The sequence below is a fragment of the Sapajus apella genome, unplaced genomic scaffold (genome assembly GCF_009761245.1).
Source record: "Sapajus apella isolate SASKATOON/1434 unplaced genomic scaffold, GSC_monkey_1.0 scaffold25, whole genome shotgun sequence".
In the NCBI taxonomy this organism is placed as follows: domain Eukaryota; kingdom Metazoa; phylum Chordata; class Mammalia; order Primates; family Cebidae; genus Sapajus; species Sapajus apella.
The window spans coordinates 16,676,331-16,694,869 of NW_022436965.1; the positions used below are offsets into that span (position 1 = coordinate 16,676,331).

General features: G+C 39.6%; 1 protein-coding gene across 1 annotated transcript in view; it reads left to right on the forward strand.

Moving 5' to 3' along the window:
* The window catches only part of SLC9C2 (solute carrier family 9 member C2 (putative)), a 74,314-nt gene that overhangs the window by 49,961 nt on the left and 5,814 nt on the right, over window positions 1-18,539 (forward strand). Inside the window, exons 17-22 of the mRNA XM_032291365.1 lie at window positions 1,256-1,405; window positions 4,879-4,930; window positions 6,493-6,641; window positions 7,320-7,445; window positions 9,607-9,705; window positions 13,296-13,463. Coding sequence (XP_032147256.1) covers window positions 1,256-1,405; window positions 4,879-4,930; window positions 6,493-6,641; window positions 7,320-7,445; window positions 9,607-9,705; window positions 13,296-13,463 — 744 coding nt within the window. The remainder of the gene's footprint in view (window positions 1-1,255; window positions 1,406-4,878; window positions 4,931-6,492; window positions 6,642-7,319; window positions 7,446-9,606; window positions 9,706-13,295; window positions 13,464-18,539) is intronic.

An 18,539-nucleotide genomic window follows, 5' to 3' on the forward strand; every position in this document is an offset into this window, starting at 1 on the left:
AAAGGATGAGTTCATATCCTTTGCGGGGACATGGATAAAGCCGGAAACCAACATTCTCAGCAAACTGACCCAAGAACAGAAAACCAAGCACAGCATGTTCTTACTCATAAGTGGGAGTTGAACAATGAGAACACATGGTCACAGGGAGGGGAACATCACACACTGGGGCTTGTCAGGGGGTGGGGGGCTAGGGGAGGGATAGCAGGGGTTGGGGGCTAGGGGAGGGATAGCATTAGGAGAAATACCTAATGTAGATGATTGGGGATGGATGCAGCCAACCACCATGGCATGTGTATACCTATGTAACAAACCTGCACAATCTGCACATGTACCCCAGAACTTAAAGTATAATTTAAAAAAAAGAAAAAAATCCTCTTTAAATATCTCTCTCTGTGCCCAAAGTTTCACAGGCAAAATAACAGCTTAAAAAAAAAATTTCCTTCTCTGCTCTTGTACTTCCTTCACTATGATGCCATCTTCCAGTTCAGTTTTTTTTCTCCCTTGTTACCCAACCCCTCACCATCTACCCCTGTGCTCTGACATGACTTTAACCCTTTGGGAAGCCCCCATCTGTGTGATTGACTACGTGCATTTTGAGGAGCAGCCCTATTGGAATTCTGGTACTTAGATATTATTTCCTCATTTTACGCATGAGGAAACTGAGTCCTCAAAGTCACTAAGTAACGTGCTCAAGGTCATAGAGCTGGTGAATAGGAGAGCTGGCATTTGAATTTAGGGAGGAGTATATTTAAAATTCCATTCTCTTAAGCCGTGACACTAGCCTGCCTTAGCTTATGGTTGGAAAAATATAGAGCTAAGCAACATCTTAGATACCCTAAGTTCCTTATTTTCCAAGTGAAGAAACCGAGGCACAGAGTGATAATTTGTTCCGTGGGTATCTATTACCCAGCTTAGGAGACCTAATTAGAGGTCTCCTGAAATCTGGGGGTACAGAGAATGAGGGAAAAGGCAGTGCTGGAGACTTTATTCACTAAGCTTCACCTTCTTGCGAGGATGGGCCTTAGACTTTTGTATGCACAGAATCACCTGGAGGACTTGCTAAGACACCGACTGCCGGGCCCCACCCCAGAGTGTCTGATTCTGCAGGTCTCCAGTGTGACCTGAGAATTTGCATTTTTAACAAGTTACTGGGCTCTGCTGTTGCTGGTCTGGAGATGACACTTTAAGAACTTCTGCCTCGGAGGGTGCCTATCCTCATCAAATTTACAGTTTTTTCTTCTCCTCATTATTCCAGATAATAATACCAGTACTGTTACGTATTGTAAATGTGCAGATCGAAAAGCGCCTCAGCTTGATGTACAGTATTACAAAAGGCTATATCAAAAGTCAAGAAGATGCCAAACTTCTAATAAAACAAATATCTGGCCGTGAATCAATATATAAGGTGAGAAATAAGCACTGATCATTTGGGAGAAAAACTTCTGAGGCGTATTAACTTCTTTTAAGACTACTTCTATGTAGATTTGATCAAACAGACAAACTCCAACAGTTGAAAGGGATTTAATTGCTCATTATAGCATATGAGGCACTGCAGAGAACAGTCTCTGATCATTACATTTCAGCTGTTATCGTCAAACTCATTATCTTCAGAGCAGAAAATATATGATCTATTTTCTTCTTCTTTTTTTTTTTTTTTTTTTGAGACGGAGTCTCACTCTTTCACCAGGCTGCAGTGCTGTGGCACAATCTCGGCCACTGCAATCTCCACCTCCTGGGTTCAAGCAATTCCCCTGCCTCAGCCTCCCAAGCAGCTGGGACTACAGGCACGCACCACCACACCTGGCTAATTTTTGGTATTTTAGTAAAGACGGGGTTTCATCGTGTTGACCAGGATGGTCTTGATTTCCTGAGCTTGTGATCCACCTGCCTCGGCTTCCCAAAGTGCTGGGATTGAGCCACCACTCCCGGCCCATATGATCTATTTTCTGAGTGCAGAGGATAGAGAAGAGATCCAGTATGTCTCTGTAACATTCTCTGAAAGACAGGGCACTTGAGAAGGTGTTAAGCAGGAGTTGAGACTTGAATGAAGCTTCAAAGAAAGGGTAAGTCTTGAGGGGAGAGGAAGAGAGGGAAAGAGAACCAAGATTTGACAGTGAAAACTTGAAATCCTGGTACGGTGGGGCAGGTGAGTAGAAGTATTTATTTTTTATCATTTAAGACCCTCCTCATTTCCAGCCACTATGCAGTAAGCACCAGATAAAAGCCTAGCGGTGGAGTGAATCCCGTTCTAACAAAGCTCCCTCACACCAGTCTGTCTACTATCAGCCACTCGCAAAAGAGTGGGAAAAGTGGAACGTGACTGCTGTGTGATTCTCATGCTTCTTTGGGCCTGATAATGTAGAGGTGACTCGCGTTCTTCAGATAAAAAAACTTCCTTATTTTTCACTCATAACTGTCAACTCTCGTGAGACTTTTTCAATTGATTTTCCAAGTTACAAATTTTTAAATCTCTAGTTGTATTCATTCTGCTGTTCAGCCCATCTATTAAGCTTTTTAAATTTTTTTGACACTTACTTTTTGATCTCAAAAAACTGTGGTTGCTTCCTTTTCATAACAACTGTTTACTTTAAAAAATTAATATAATATTATCTTGAGTCTTCTTTTTATCTTAAAAGTTTTTTTTTTTTGTTTTGTTTTTTTGTTTTTTGCTTCCTGTGTTAATTCTGCTTCCTTGGGGTTCATTCTCCTGTTTGTTGTGTTTGGTTTCTATATTTCATTCTGTTTTTGCCCCCAGTGTTTGGTGATTTTGGTTATATTTTCACATGTGTCAATGAGAGTCTACGGGAACAGTATCAACAGCTGAAAGGTGTTTTCTCAGCCCAGGTGACCTTGATTTCTAACCAGCGATGGATTTAAATACTGATTACTAAAGCCCTAGATACAATGATTGTGTGGATACATAAAACCATGAATGGCCTAGAGGTTATCTCTTCTGGTTAGAGTGCCTATTTTTTGTGGTGGCTGTTATGTTACCTCTGACTCTTAGTCAAGAGAGGCTCTTATTGAAATCAGAAGAGGAAAAGAGGCTGTGAAGATACCTACCTTTATTGGATTGAACATTAGTGTGTAACAGAATTCTGTCCTGTTGATTTACTTTGAAGAATGGAGAAGAAAATTGAACTACTCAAAGGCTAGATTGATCTGCATTAGAAAGAACATAGAGCTATTCATAGGAGAAAAGATTTCAGAAGCAGAGGAAGAGAGAAGAAAAACAAGAGGCAGTGGGGGGAGTTAAGGATGTGTTTTTAGGAATCTGGGAGAAGATGCAGAGAGTTGATGACACAGGTGTGTCCTTAATGTGTCACAGGTGAAGTGAATCCCCTGTGGCATTTTTAAAGAGACACCAGTAAAGATTTAAATGGTCTTTTGAGATGTGTTTATTCTGGAACTGACTTGGTTCTGGAAATTGGCCTGTGGCAGCTCACCTTAAGAAAAATAAATGTATGTCCATGCCTTCATAATTACATTCTCTTTGTAGGCAGAAGTCAGTTCCCATTCGCTCTTGTGCAAAGGCTTTCTAGAGCAGTCTTGCAGGATTGCTGTAAGTCTAGTTTGATGGGAAAGGGGGCTAGCTGCTGTTTTTGTACCTATGCAAGCAGGGCTGGACTAGGTATGTTGGTGCCATGGATAGGCTACTAATTTGGCACCCTCCCAATATTGATGCAGTATTATCGAGTAAGAAGAAATAAATTAATAAAAATTACATAACTTATTCTTATATTCACAATGAGGGATTCATTACATGTGATTTTTTTTCTAAACCAAAACAAACACAAAAATAACCAAAAAACCCACAAAAACTTAACTTTGTTTAAAATTTAGATAACAAGCCAGTTGTTCCCTGTAAATAGCACTATGCCGTGCGTTATTTGGCAGTTTCAGACATCTGTACCTGACCACTCTAAAGAACTGTCAGTTGTTTGATTCCACGACTGTTGCTGTAGCCAAGTGCAAACTCCCCAGTGACTCAAAGCTAGAGGGTAAACTTCATGAGGAGAAGTGCCTGGGACATAGTGGGCATCCAACAAATATCTGTTGTATGATTGATTAAACAGAGATTGGTTAGCCCTGGAGTGCAGTGATTTATTCAGTTATCCAAGGAGTTATTTTTAAGAAATATGAACTAATCAATATCACATTTTCTCATTTTTCCACTTCTTTTTGTGCTCCTGATAGTCTAGCTTCCCAACTAGCTGCTCTGTTGGCTCACTCCCAGATCAGGGTCTGTCAGTGAGAATTCTCAGTGCACAGTGGAGTGCATATTAATCTTTCCTGAGAACTGTTAGGCACAGTAGTTAGGCAAGCTACTGACTGTACTACACTCATTGATTGAGACTGATGTCTGAGCATGAGCAAAGAAGCAGAATTGACCCAGAGGGAAGAATTGAGTCAATAGCTTTTCTAGATTTAACTAAGTGAAATTTCTTCTACCATACTTCCTTTTGTCAGAATTTAAAAGGAAAGCCATCTGGGTGTGGTGGCTCATGCCTGTAATCTTAGCACTTTGGGAGGCTGAGGTGGTGGATCACTGGAGATCAGGAGTGTGAGACCAGCCTAGCCAACATGGAGAAACCCCATCTCTACCAAAAATACAACAATTAGCTGGGCATTGTAGCTCACGCTTGTAATCCCAGCTGCTCGGGAGGCTGAGGCACGAGAATCTCTTGAACCTGGGAGGTGGAGGTTGCAGTGAGTCGAGATCACGCCACTGAACTCCAACCTAGGTGGCAGAGCAAGACTCCATCTCAAAAAATAAAAATAAAATGAAAGCCAGAAGTGTACTTGGTGGAATAAGTATACTTCTTGGAAGTACACTTGGTATAGTAAGATATGCATGTTTTTCTTAATATCTTACAGAAACTATATGAAATTTTGGAAACCAACAAACAGGATGCTGTCAAAGAATTAGGTAGGTAGTTCAAGTATCTGAGTTCTTAAAGTCACACCTTATTATTCCATAATTTAATAAAAGAAGAAAAATTTATGCTTTCATTTACTTACCCATTCATTTATGCACTCAACAAGCATTTATTAAACACAGCTAATGGGCCAGGTATGGAAAAGCAGAGATGGGAAACCCCAACCCTTAAACAGAAGTGTATAAGCATATCAATAGATAATTGCAGAGTTAGCAGAGTCCTATTAGTTGTTACCAGAGTGTAGAGGAAAGAATGAGAGGAGTGTGGAAAGTGTATTAAGGTGGCGAGGTCAGAGTCCTCAAGATTAGAAGAAAAAGACACATGAAGGTTACCTGTGACAAGATGGTTTTGTTTTGTTGTTTTGTCTTTTGCAAAGATACTCTGGAATGTAGGGCTGCAAGAAATGTCACTTCTCGAGTATCTATAGTCACTCCACTTTACTTGAAGCATGGAGCAGGAGCCCAGGAATTTAATACCAGGTTTTGTGGGTCAGCTTTCCTCATGTGGGGCTGTGGAGCAGGCTTTCAGTGTGTGCAAAAGCATCTGGTAGAGGGTCTGGTACATGTAAGGCCCTTAATAAATGGAAGTTATCAGAAAAGAAATAAAGTAAATAAAGTAAAACCATTTCGTATTCGTGACTATGCTGTAAGACACCATATGATTACGCTTTCCAAATCAAAATGGAAAGTATGTGGTCTAATGAATGAAAGTGTAAGTTTAGAGACAATAGGTTAGAATATTTTGGCATCGTCTCGGAAAACCCATGACCCATTGTTGCCATTTACGTGTTGACAAGTTTTTATTTTCTTTTAAAGATTAAGGGATTAGGATAGCTGCTTTATATTATGTTTTAGATCAGTATGGAATATTACAAAGTTTTCTCAGTTCACTACTCTAAAAGGCAGTGCTTGTTTCCATGTGGTTACTGGAACTGATTACTGAATGCTTATCGTGGCAGGAACTGCTAACTGCTTTATATACATTAACTCGTTTTATCCTTATAATTACTCTGCGAGGCAAATATATTATTAGGGAGGTTAACTTGCCCGAGTAAGTAGTGAGCCAGGTCTCTAGCCCAGGTGTGTTTGACACTAAAACCTATGCTTTCGATCATTGCTACCTTTCACTTTAGTGGTCAATTCATTTTAGTTAAAAAAATGAGTGAATACCTTCAATATGGCAAGCATTGTGCTCCATGTTGAATATGAAGATGAAACAGATGCAGTTTTAACCTTGACTCACAGTCCAGTTCATGTTTACTAAAGGGGAAAGAATATGCGCCTTGATCTCAGAAACACCCACCAGGGTGGGGAGGGAGTGTGGGGGAGAAACCAGTTTCCAATTTTCTCATCCATAAAGGAGAGTTGAAAATAACAAGAGTTATTTTCAGCCCTATTTTATGAGGTCTTGTGACTGACCTCACAAGTTCTGCGTGAAACTAGAATGAAAGAATTTTGTGTAGATGCTTTGGAAATTATACAGTATTATACTAATATTAGTTATTGTGGTTATCACACAGGCCACTTACTGAATTTTATTTCCTTTGCTGTAGGACTCATAGAGCATGAGTGTCGTGATGTTGTCATTGCTTTGAAGACTAAGCAGGCAATCCGAAATGTGATTGCTGAAGCTCTAAAAAATCTCACCTTCCTTTGGTCAAGAGGCATTATTGATAAACATGAGGGCATCGAGATGAATAAGGTAATTTTACTTGATTCTATCTGCATAACACCCCAGCCTTCATGGTTACTTTAGCAGTGTGTAATGAGGATGAAGATTGAAAAAAAGTGTTTAACTGCAGGTGTTAACTCTATAATCACCTGTAGCCTTTGATAATGCAAAGGACAACCAATGCCAATGCTACCCGGTGTGCTACATTTGTCAAAACTACTTGATTGCAAGTAACAGAAACCAACTTGAACTAAGTGTAGTAAAAAAATGATTGGGGGATGTATTAAAAGTATACAGAGTGCTTTATAGAACCCACAACAACCAGGCTATGTGACAAGGCCTAAGGAAGGGATTTGAACACGGATCTAGAAAGCTTCCTAGATTCTCCATTTCCTAACAGGGTTGCCATCTATGGCATTTTTCTTTGGCTCCCTCTATAGACTTACTAGACTTTTCTGCTTCTCCATCCACTGTGTCAACTGAATTATGAAGACAATAGGTTCAATCTGAGTTAATAAATCAGTGAAAATAGTAATAAGGGAAGACAAGGGACAAAAATGATTAGAGGAATTTAGATAGGATGAGAAAAGCCATGAGTCAAACAAGGTTCAACTTGCCTAACAGTAGCTTATTTAGATTTCCTTAGTTTTTGCCTCATGTCTATTTTCTGTTATAGGATCTGATCCCCATTATTGTGATTATTTTTAGGTACTTCTTAAAAAAATAAAAGCACTAAATAACATTCCAATGGCAATCCCACCCCCAACTCCTGACAAATACCTTCATAATATCATTTGGCTGGAAGGTAAAGATGTTCTCATTCAGTTCTTCAAGGTAAAGATTCTGTTTTCTGTTTTGGTTCAGGTTTGATAATTACCCATTTTTCCCACTCCCTAATGAAAGGTTTACAGAAAAGCATATTCCATACTGGCCAATTCAGGGAAAGCCAAAATGGAAGCCCAGGAAAGCCTAGAGGAAGAATAGATCTCTTTTTGAGCCTAAAGGGCAAAGATAGTTTTGCACAATGGCTTATCTGATTAGGAGTAGCTCTAGGTGTCTATTACCAATCCCATTCTATTTTATGTTGTAGACTTCTCGATGTACACACAGGGAGAGACATTTTTTGGAGCAAGGATCTCAAATTTAGGTTACTGCACAGACCAGGCAGATAGTATAAAAGTAAAGCCGATTGGGCATAGTATAATAGGGAACAGTGAGAACTGAGGAGTATTCAAGTTCATGCTCTGTCAGCTGAGGGTTGTCACAGGACTTTGGACTCTTTCAACAAATATCTATTGAATATCCTCTACAAGCCGGAGACTGTTCTAGGTTTTGGGATATGGCAGTAAACAAAACAGATGAAGTCAACTACTTTCTTTTTTTTATTTTTATTTTTATTTTTATTTTTAGATAGAGTCCCACTCTGCCGCCCAGGCTGGAGTGCAGTGGTGTGATCTCAGCTCACTGAAATTTCCGCCTCCTGGTTTCAGGTCATCCTCCTGCCTTAGCCTCCAAAGTAGCTGGGATTACAGGCATGTGCCACTGTGCTCAGCTAATTTTTATATTTTTAGTAGAGACAAGGTTCTACCATGTTGGCCAGGCTGGTCTTGAACTCCTGACCTCAAGTGATCTGCCGCCTTGGCCTCCCAAAGTGCTGGTATTACAGGTGTGAGCCACCATGCCTGGCCGAAATCCCTACTTTCATAAAGCTTATATTATATGGATGGAGATGGACAATAAACACACCAAACACATAAATATATAGCCTATCAGGCCTATCAGATGGTTGTAAGTGCTAGAGAAAAATAAGGTGAGAAAAGGTAATATGGAGAGGCCATGGAAGGCTGCTCTAACAAGGTGACATTTGGAGAGAGATGTGAAAGAAGTAAGGGAGCAACCCAGGTAGATGTCTTAGTGAAGAGCACTCCAGGCAAAGGGAGTAGTGGGTGCAAGGAGGCCCCGACGCAGGATGTGTCTGATGTGTTCCAGGAGCAGCACAGAGGCCCCTGGCAGGAGCAGTGCTGGAGGGACCACATGAAGTCAGTTGCAGAGAGCCTGAAGAACATAATGACTCTCAGGGGCCCTGGGCACTTCTGCCTTAGTGGACCTCTTCCTCCACAAAAAGCATTAAAAATTAGACTTTATGATTGTATTAGTATAACAGTGAATATATTAGTATTACATAATAAAACATTTTTCTCTTATACAACTAGTTTTCCTCCTTCTGATTCTAAAAAACATTAAAACATTGTTGTAAATGTCTAAAAGTATTGTAGATGCAGGCGCTGCGCCTGCGGATGCCTAGTGGATGGCTCAACCCTGGTCGCCATCCCTCCCTGCCTGAGACATATGCCATCTTTGCTATTACCCTAACTGCAGACATTCATTTGCTTCTGGATCGTGCATATATGAATCTTCTGCCCTGGAGGTCTTCAACTCATGTTATCCGGGCTATCCTCTTTCAAGTCTCAGCTTAGCTGTCCTGTCTGCTGTAAAGGCCTCGCAGAACAACCAAGATAGGATCCTGTGGCTTTTCTGCATTTTTTTGCATAGTGCCCTGTCCCTGTTGTCTTCTTTGTTGTAATTACCCCACTTGATTGTGTAAATATCTACCCAACATAGCTGAAAGTTTTTTTCCGAAGTCAGGGAAATTGCTTAGCTTACCATTATAACCCAAGCTCCAAACAGGAGCTGAAAAAAATTTTCATTCATTAATTTGCATATTCATTCCATAGTTATACAAGTTACTATGCTAGGTACTAATCACAAAGTCAAAGTGTGTCTGCCTGTTCCTTTCTTTCTAAAAGGTGATGAGGTAATAGCACATTACAGTTCAGTAATAAACCAAGAATATAGTTTGTGTTTTTATGCTACTTGGAAACTGTTTTTAGTTTTAAAATCATGTATATATATATAATATTTAGAAAAGTAGACTAGGAAGTTTTTGTGTTGACTGTCTTTTTTTCTTTTCTTTTTTCTTTTTTTTCTCACTCAGGGAAGAGCCAAACTTGCCTATTTTGACTATGGCGATATCATTTGTAAAAAAGGTGAAATGCCACAAGGAATTTACTTAATTATTTCAGGAATGGCAATTGTAAGGGTCTATTGATTTTTTTTTTTTTTTTTTTTTTTACTTAAAGTGTATTTTGAAACATGTAATTGTAGAATAAGAAGAAATTTAGGTACTGAAAAAGTTTACATTTTTAATGTAATGAAAGCATTTCTACTCTGACTATGACAGCTGAGGGATAGTCAACATCTGAAATGCTGTCATACAAAATGCTGTCATAGTCTTTACTTATTTCTTGCAACAGTCCTGGGAGGAAGCAGGATTTTCAGAATGTTCAAACAAGGAAATCAATACTTGGCATGGCTTGAATTATGCATGCCATGCCAAGGAAATAAGATGAGGATCAGAAATACAACTTTTAATCTGTCCAATGGGAGGCTTTTGTTGCCCAGAGAGACAGGGGGGAGAGAGAGAGAGAGAAAGAGAGAGAGAGAGAGAGAGAGAGAAAGAGAGAGAGAGAGGTCATAGAGTGATGGGGACAAGAATCCTTTGTATTTGCATAATAGTAGTTTAGTAGCTGAATTCATGGGTGAGCCCCAATTTATGAGCCAAATAATTCCTAGATCCTAGATGATGGTCATAAAATGACAAATCCTTGATATGGGAAAATAATATATTTGGCTTTCTGGTTTTGAAATGTGTATATCAGACCTTAAAATATCATGGAAACAAACTACTATAATAAATAGAATACTAACACAATATAACACTTATTTACTATTTGGCACTATTCTAAGCACTTTTCGTGCATCAATTCACTCAATTATTCCACAAATATTTGCTTCATTACCACCATGTGTCAGGCACTGTTAATTCTAGGCATGGGATTGACAAAACAGACACAAATTCCTGCCTTCTTGGAGCTTAATTACTCGTAGTGGGATAAAAGGAGATGGGACAATGAACAAAACAAGTAAGTTTACAGTATATTAGAGATGATGTAGACATGAAGAGATTAATTGTGATTTTTTAAAAGGTAGTCAAGAAAGGCAATATGGACTGGGCACGGTGGCTCACAGCTGTAATCCCAGCACTTAGAGAGGTCTAGGTGGACAGATCACATGAGATCTGGATTTTGAGACCAGTCTGGCCAACATGGCAAAACCCCGTCTCTACTAAAAATACAAAAATTTGCCCAGCATGGTGGCACACGTCTATAATCCCAGCTACTTGGGAGGCTGAGGCACGAGAATTCCAGATCGTGCCACTGCACTCCAGCCTGGACAACAGTCTCGCTCTGTCACCTCGGCTCACTGCAACCTCTGCTTCTTGGGTTCAAGTAATTCTCCTGTCTCAGCTCCCGAGTAGCTGGGATTACAGGCATGCACCAGCAGGCCCAGCTAATTTTTGTGTTTTTAGTAGAGACGGGGTTTCACCATGTTGGCTAGGCTGATGTTGAACTCCTGACCTCAGTGATCAGCCTGCCTTGGCCTCCCAAAGTGCTGGGATTACAGGTGAGAGCCATCGAACCCAGCCATCAACCCTATATTTTACAGAAAACTGATGCACAGAAAAAAAAATAATTCACTTGGCCGCAACTACACATACTCAGAGGTCAAAGATTACTTAGAACCCATGTAGTCTGTCTCCAGTATCCATGTGCTTAGCCATTATACTACTGTATACTCCCATAAGAATTCTGGGAAAAACACACTGCTGCCAGTGTTTATGAAATATGGCAAGTTCAGTACTTAAAAGCTGCAACTTGCTGTAACATGTTTCTTTGAGAGTTTTCCTGCAATGACTAGACTAGCTAAGCCTTCTTAAACTATAGTCCAATGATGCTTGGTCTGAAGAGGTTATATTAGTACTCTTTAGATACCATAACAAATTACCACAAATTTAGTGGCTTATGGTCCTGTAGGTCAGAAATCCAGTGAGTTCTGCTGATTTCTCTGCTTGGATCTCATGAAGCTGAAATCAACATGTCAGTAGGACTGCATTTCCTTCTGCAAGCTCTAGGGGCAGAATCTGTTTCCAGGCTCGCTGAGGTTGTTGGCAGATCTAGTTACTCTTGATAGCTATAGAACAGAAGTCCCTGCTTCTTCAAAGGCTGTCAGCTGGAGCCCACTTTGAGCTCCCAGAACTGCCCTTTCGTCCTTGAATGCAGGCTCTCACGTCTCAGAGCAAGCAAAGGCATGTGGAATCTTTCACATGTCTCTCTCTGGTGGACTCCCTTCTGCTTGCAAGGGCTCACGTGATTACAGTCCCCCCAGTATTCCCATCTGTTGTTCAATCAAATACTAATCTGGCACGGCTGTGAAGGGGCTTTGTACATTTTTCTAAGGTCAGCTGATTAGTAACTTTTATTCCATAAATCATCTTTTTAAGGTAGGCTGATAAGCAACCTTAATTCAACTACAAAGCCCCTTCATTGCAATCCCTAGATTAGTATTTGAACAACAGACAGGAATCTTGCAGGGGGGCTTCCTTTAAAATGCTGCCTACTCAAATGTCATCATCTTTTCTTGGTTTGCAATGAGCAGAGGCATTCTTCATTGCTCAAAGATCCTTTGAATTGCATTCAAAATTACAGCCATTAAAAAAAAATTCAGCCGGGTGCGGTAGCTCAAGCCTGTAATCCCAGCACTGTGGGAGGCCGAGGCGGATGGATCACGAGGTCAAGAGATCGAGACCATCCTGGTCAACATGGTGAAACCCTGTCTCTACTAAAAATACAAAAAATTAGCTGGGCATGGTGGTGCATGCCTGTAATCCCAGCTACTCAGGAGGCTGAGGCAGGAGAATTGCCTGAACCCAGGAGGCGGAGGTTGCTGTGAGCCGAGATCGCACCATTGCACTCCAGCCTGGGTAACAAGAGCGAAACTCTGTCTCATTAAAAAAAAAAAAAAAAAAAAAAATTCAAACTCCTCTGGAAGCATGAATGCCTTTCAAAGTCTGAATGCTAATTGCTTTTGCTCCCTCTTTCCTGTGTCTTGAACAATACCCTGCCTCTTTGATGTTTACAGCTAAACTTTCTGAAAAATTCCGTAATCCTTCTCATCTCAATTCTTGCAACTTCCCCCTAAAATCTGATACCTCTCTTCTTTCTCCAGTTATGCCTACCAGTTATTTTCTTGAAGTAACTCAACCATCCTATGTTTATCCTAAAACCTTTACTTGTTGATATTGCACGATAATTATTCTTAAGCATTCAAAAAAGAGACAAGTCTTTTGTTAACATCATGGCTTGGTTTGGAGGCATATTAATTCATGATATCTGATTTATGTGTCCAAGCAATCAAAAGTTATTTCCACCTGATGCATTAGCCCACTATGGTAAGAATATCTAATGGACTCAATGAGTGATTGCATTAGTTGCATACTATAACTACCAGTTTTGGGGTGATTTTTATATAAGACAGGCATAAGTAGCAAGTTGTAAATAGGGGCCATCTGTAAAACCAATGATTAGAAAAAAAAATCCTTGCCCTGGGGAGTTGAAATGTGAAAGGAATAATGATTTTTTTTTTTGTGAAGCCTAATGCCTTCACACCTGACAAGAGATCTTTACTTTCCACTGGAAAAATTGTGAGAAATAGTGGAAGCTCCTATGGTTTGATCAAAGGGTTTTTAATTTCTTCTTTCGCTTTGCACACGTTTTCCCTTTGCAGTTGCGTGATTTATCTCCTACCTTTGGAATAGGGAGTAGCCAGAGGCCTGATAGAGAGTCCAGAGCTATGTTTACAGAGTTCTGTACGAGTGGGGACGTAATTGGAGAGCTAAGCTGTCTGCTTAAGCGTGAAATTGAATATACCGTCATCTGTGAAACTACTTTACAGGTAGGAAATGGTTCTGTCATGAGTTATTAATTATTCCTCAAGTAAATAAAGCCAGCATCTTTTCTTTCTTTGGGTTTTGACATCTTAGTCACCCAACCAGCTACTGTGAGGTGAGAAGGCAGATTTAGTGTCGCACATGCCAGGCTCTGCCAAACTCCACTGCACCCTGCCTGAGGGAGTAGTTATTTAACCTCCTTAAGTCTCAATGTCCTTGTTTATGAAGTAGAGAGAATACCTACCTTTTGATGTTATAAGGATTCGAAAAACATCTACGTAAAATGCCTGACACGTGTAGGTGCTCAATAAATCGTCACCATTATGACAATAGTGTTTTTTTAAAGAGTAATTTATTTGTTTTTAAAACAACCCCATTAAAAAGTGGGCCAAAGATATAAACAGATACTTTTCAAAAGAAGACATACATGTGGACAACAAGCATATGAAAAAAGTTCAACATCGCTGATCAATAGAGAAACACAAATCAAAACCACAATGAGATACTATCTCACACCAATCAGACTGACTGCTATTAAAAAGTTTAAGAATAACAGATGCTGGAGAGGATATGGAAAAAAGGAACAATTGTACACTGTTGGTGGGAGTATAAATTAGTTCAACCGTTGTGGAAGACAGTGTGATGATTCCTCAAAGCCCTAAAGACAGAAATACCATCGACCCAGCAATCCCATTACTGGGTATATACACAAAGGAATATAAATCATTCTATTATAAAGACACATGCACATGTATTTTCACTGCAGCACTGTTCATAATAGCAAAGACATGGCATCAACCTAAATGCCCATCAGTGATAGACTAGATAAAGAAAATGTGGTACATACATGCCATAGGAGAATATGTAGCCTTAAAAAAGAGTAAGATCATATCTTTTGCAGGAACCATGGATGGAGCTGGAGGCCATTATCCTTAGTAAACTAATGCAGGAACAGAAAACCAAATATCACATGTTCTCACATGTAAGTGGGAGCTAAATGATGAGAACACATGGACACATAGAGGGTAATAACACACAGTGGGGGCTATTAGAGGGTGCAGGGTGGGAAGAGGGAGAGAATCAGGAAAAATAACTAATGGGTACTAGGGTACTGAAATCCTGACTAACAGTCTCTCAGACCACAGTGCAATCAAATTAGAACTCAGGATTAAGAAACTCACTCAAAACCACACAAGTACATGGAAATTGAACAATCTGCTCCTGAATGACTCCTGGGTAAATAATGAAATTGAGGCAGAAATCAAGAAGTTCTTTGAAACCAGTGAGAACAAAGAGACAACATACCAGAATCTCTGGGACACAGCTAAAGCAGCGTTAAGAGGAAAATTTATAGCACTAAATGTCCACATCAGAAAGCTAGAAAGATCTCAACTCAGTACCCCAACATCACAATTAAAAGAGCTAGAGAAGCAAGAGCAAATAAGTCCAAAAGCTAGCAGAAGACAAGAAGTGACCAAGAGCAGAACTGAAGGAGATAGACACACACACACACACACACACACACACACACACACACACACACACACACACAAATGCTTCAAAAAAAATCAGTGACTCCAGGAGCTGATTTTTTTAATTAACAAAATAAATAGGCCAATAGCTAGACTAATGAAGAATAAAAGAAAGAGGAATCAAATAGACACAATAAAAAAATGATAAAGTGGATATCAACCCTGAACCCACAGAAATATAAACTATCATCAGAGAATACTACAAACACCTTTATGCAAATAAACTAGAAAATCTAGAAGAAAAGGATAAATTCCTGGACACATACACCCTCCTAAGACTAAACTAGGAAGAAGTTAAATCCCTGAATAGACCAATAATGAGTTTGGAAATTGAGGCAGTAACAGCATACCAACCAAAAAAAAAAGCTGAGGACCAAATGGATTCACAGCCAAATTCTACCAGAAATACAAAGAGGAGTTGGTACCATTCCTTCTGAAACTACTCCAAAAAAATTGAAAAGGAGGGACTCCTCCCTAACTCATTTTATGAGGCCAGCATCATCCTGATACCAAAACCTGGCAGAGACACAACAACAAAAAAATAAAACTTCAGGCCAATATTTCTGATGAACATTGATGTGAATATCCTCCATAAAATACTGGCAAACCAAATTCAGCAGCACATCAAAAAGCTTATCCACCATGATCAAGTCGGCTTCATCCCTGGGATGCAAGACTGGTTCAACAGATGCAAATCAATAAATGTAATCCATCACATAAACAGAACCAATGACAAAACCACATGATCATCTCAATAGATGCAGAAAAGGCCTTTAATAACATTCAACATCCCTTCATATTAAAAACTCTCAATAAAGTAGATATTGATGGAACATATTTCAAAATAATAAGAGCTATTTTTGACAAACCCACAGCCAATATCATACAGAATGGCAAAAGCTGGAAGCATTCCTTTTGAAAACTGGCACAAGACAAGGATACCCTCTCTCACCACTCCTATTCAACATAGTATTAGAAGTTCTGTCCAGAGCAATCAGGCAATAGAAAGAAATAAAGGCATTCAAATAGAAAGAGTCAAAGTCAAATTGTCTCTGTTTGCAGATGACATGATTCTATATTTAGAAAACCCCATTGTTGGCCGGGTGCAGTGGCTCACACCTGTAATCCCAGCTCTTTGGGAGGCGGAGGTGGGCAGATCACCTGAGATTGGGAATTCGATATCAGCCTGACCAACATGGAGAAACTCCGTCTCTACTAAAAATACAAAAAAAAAAAAATTAGCCAGGCATGGTGGCACATGCCTATAATCCCAGCTACTCAGGGGTGCTGAGGCAGGAGAACAGCTTGAACCCGGTAGGTGGAGGGCGCAGTGAGCTGAGATCATGCCATTGCACTCCAGCCTGGGCAACAAGAGCGAAACTCTGTCTCAAAAAAAAAAGAAAAGAAAAGAAAAGAAAACCCCTTGTCTCAGTCCCCAAACTCCTTAAGCTGATAAGCAATTTCAGCAACGTATCAAGATACAAAATCAATGTGCAAAAATCACAAGCATTCCTATTCACCAACAATAGACAAGCAGAGAGCCAAATCATGAGTGAACTCCCATTCACAATTGCTACGAAGAGAATAAAATACCTAGGAACACAACTAACAAGGGACGTTTTCAAGGAGAACTACTAACCACTCCTCAAGGAAATAAGAGAGGATGCAAACAAATGGAAAAGCATTCCATCCTCATGGATAGGAAGAATCAGTAGTGTGAAATGGCCATACTGCCCAAAGTTATTTATAGATTCAATGGTATTTCCATCAAACTACTATTGACATTCTTCACAGAATTAGAAAAAAACTATTTAAAATTTCATATGGAACCAAAAAAGAGCCTGTATAGCCAAGATAATCCTAAGCAAAAAGAACAAAGCTGGAGGCATAACGCAACCTGACTTCAAACTATACTACAAGGCTACCGTACCCAAAACAGCATGGTACTGGTACCAAAACAGATATATGGACCAATGGAACAAAACAGAGGCCTCAGAAATAACCCCACACATATAGAACCATCTGATCTTCAATAAACCTGATAAAAACAGGCAATGGGGAAAGGATCTCCTATTCAGTAAATGGTGCTGGGAAAACTGGAAAGTTATATGCAGAAAATCAAAACCGAACCCTTTCCTTACACATTCTACAAAAATTAACTCCAGATGGGTTAAAGAGTTACATGTAAAACCCCAAACCGTAAAAACCCTAGAAGAAAACCTAGGCAATACCATTCAGTACATAGGCATGGGCAAAGACATCATCACAAAAATGCCAAAAGCAATTGTAACAAAAGCCTAAATTGACAAATGGGATCTAATTAAACTAAAGAGCTTCTGCACAGCCAAAGAAACTATCATCAGAGTGAACAGGCAACCTACAGAATGGGAGAAAAGCTTTGCAATCTACCCATCTGTCAAAGGTCTAATATCAAGAATTTATAAGTAACTTAAACAAATTTACAAAAAATATCCCATCAAAAAGTGGGCAAAGGATATAAACAGACACCTTTCAAAAGAAGGCATTTATGTGGCCAACAAACATGAAAAAAAGCTCGTCACTGATCATTAGAAAAATGCAAATCAAAACTGCAATGAGATACCATCTCATGTCAGTCAGAATTGTGATTATTAAAACGTCAGGAAATAATAGTTGCTGGCAAGGCTGTGGAGAACTAGGAATGCTTTTACACTGTTGGTGGGAATGCAAATTTGTTCAACCACTGTGGAAGACAGTATGGTGATTCCTCAAGGATCTAGAACCAGAAATACCATTTGACCTAGCAATCCCATTACTGGGTAGATACCCAAAGGAATATAAATCATTCTGCTATAAAGACACATGTACACATATGTTTATTGCAGCACTATTTATAATAGCAAAGACATGGAACCAACCCAAATGCCCATCAATGATAGATTGGATAAAGAAAATGTGGTACATATACTCCATGGAATACTATGCAGCCATAAAATGGAATACATGTCTTTGCAGGGACATAGCTGAAACTGGAAGCCATCATCCTCAGCAAACTAACACAGAAACAGAAAACCAAACACTGCATGTTCTCACTCATAAGTGGGAATTGAACAATGAGAACACATGCACACAGGGAGGTAAACAACACACATCAGGGCCATTTGGGTCTTGGTGGTGGGGCGCTAGGGGAGGGAGAGCATTAGGACAAATAGCTAATGTATGTGGGGCTTAAAACCTATATAATGTGTTGATAGGTGCAGCAAACTACCATGGTACACGTAGACCTATGTTACAAACCTGCACATTCTGTATTTGTATCCCAGAGCTTGAAGTAAAATAAAATAATTTTTAAAATAAAAAATGAAAAAAAAAAGAAATGAGCCAAAGAATTCTCAATCTTTGGAGGCTATCTGATGCAGCAGAGCAGGATTGAGTCTTAGGGGTGTGTGGAGTGGAAGGAAATGTTTTAGCGATTTCATACCATTTTATTTTGGAAGAGGAGAGAAGGCATGAGTTTAGTCACAAGGCTGAATTGAGCTCACTGAAGTTCGTGTAACTTGAACCTGAAAG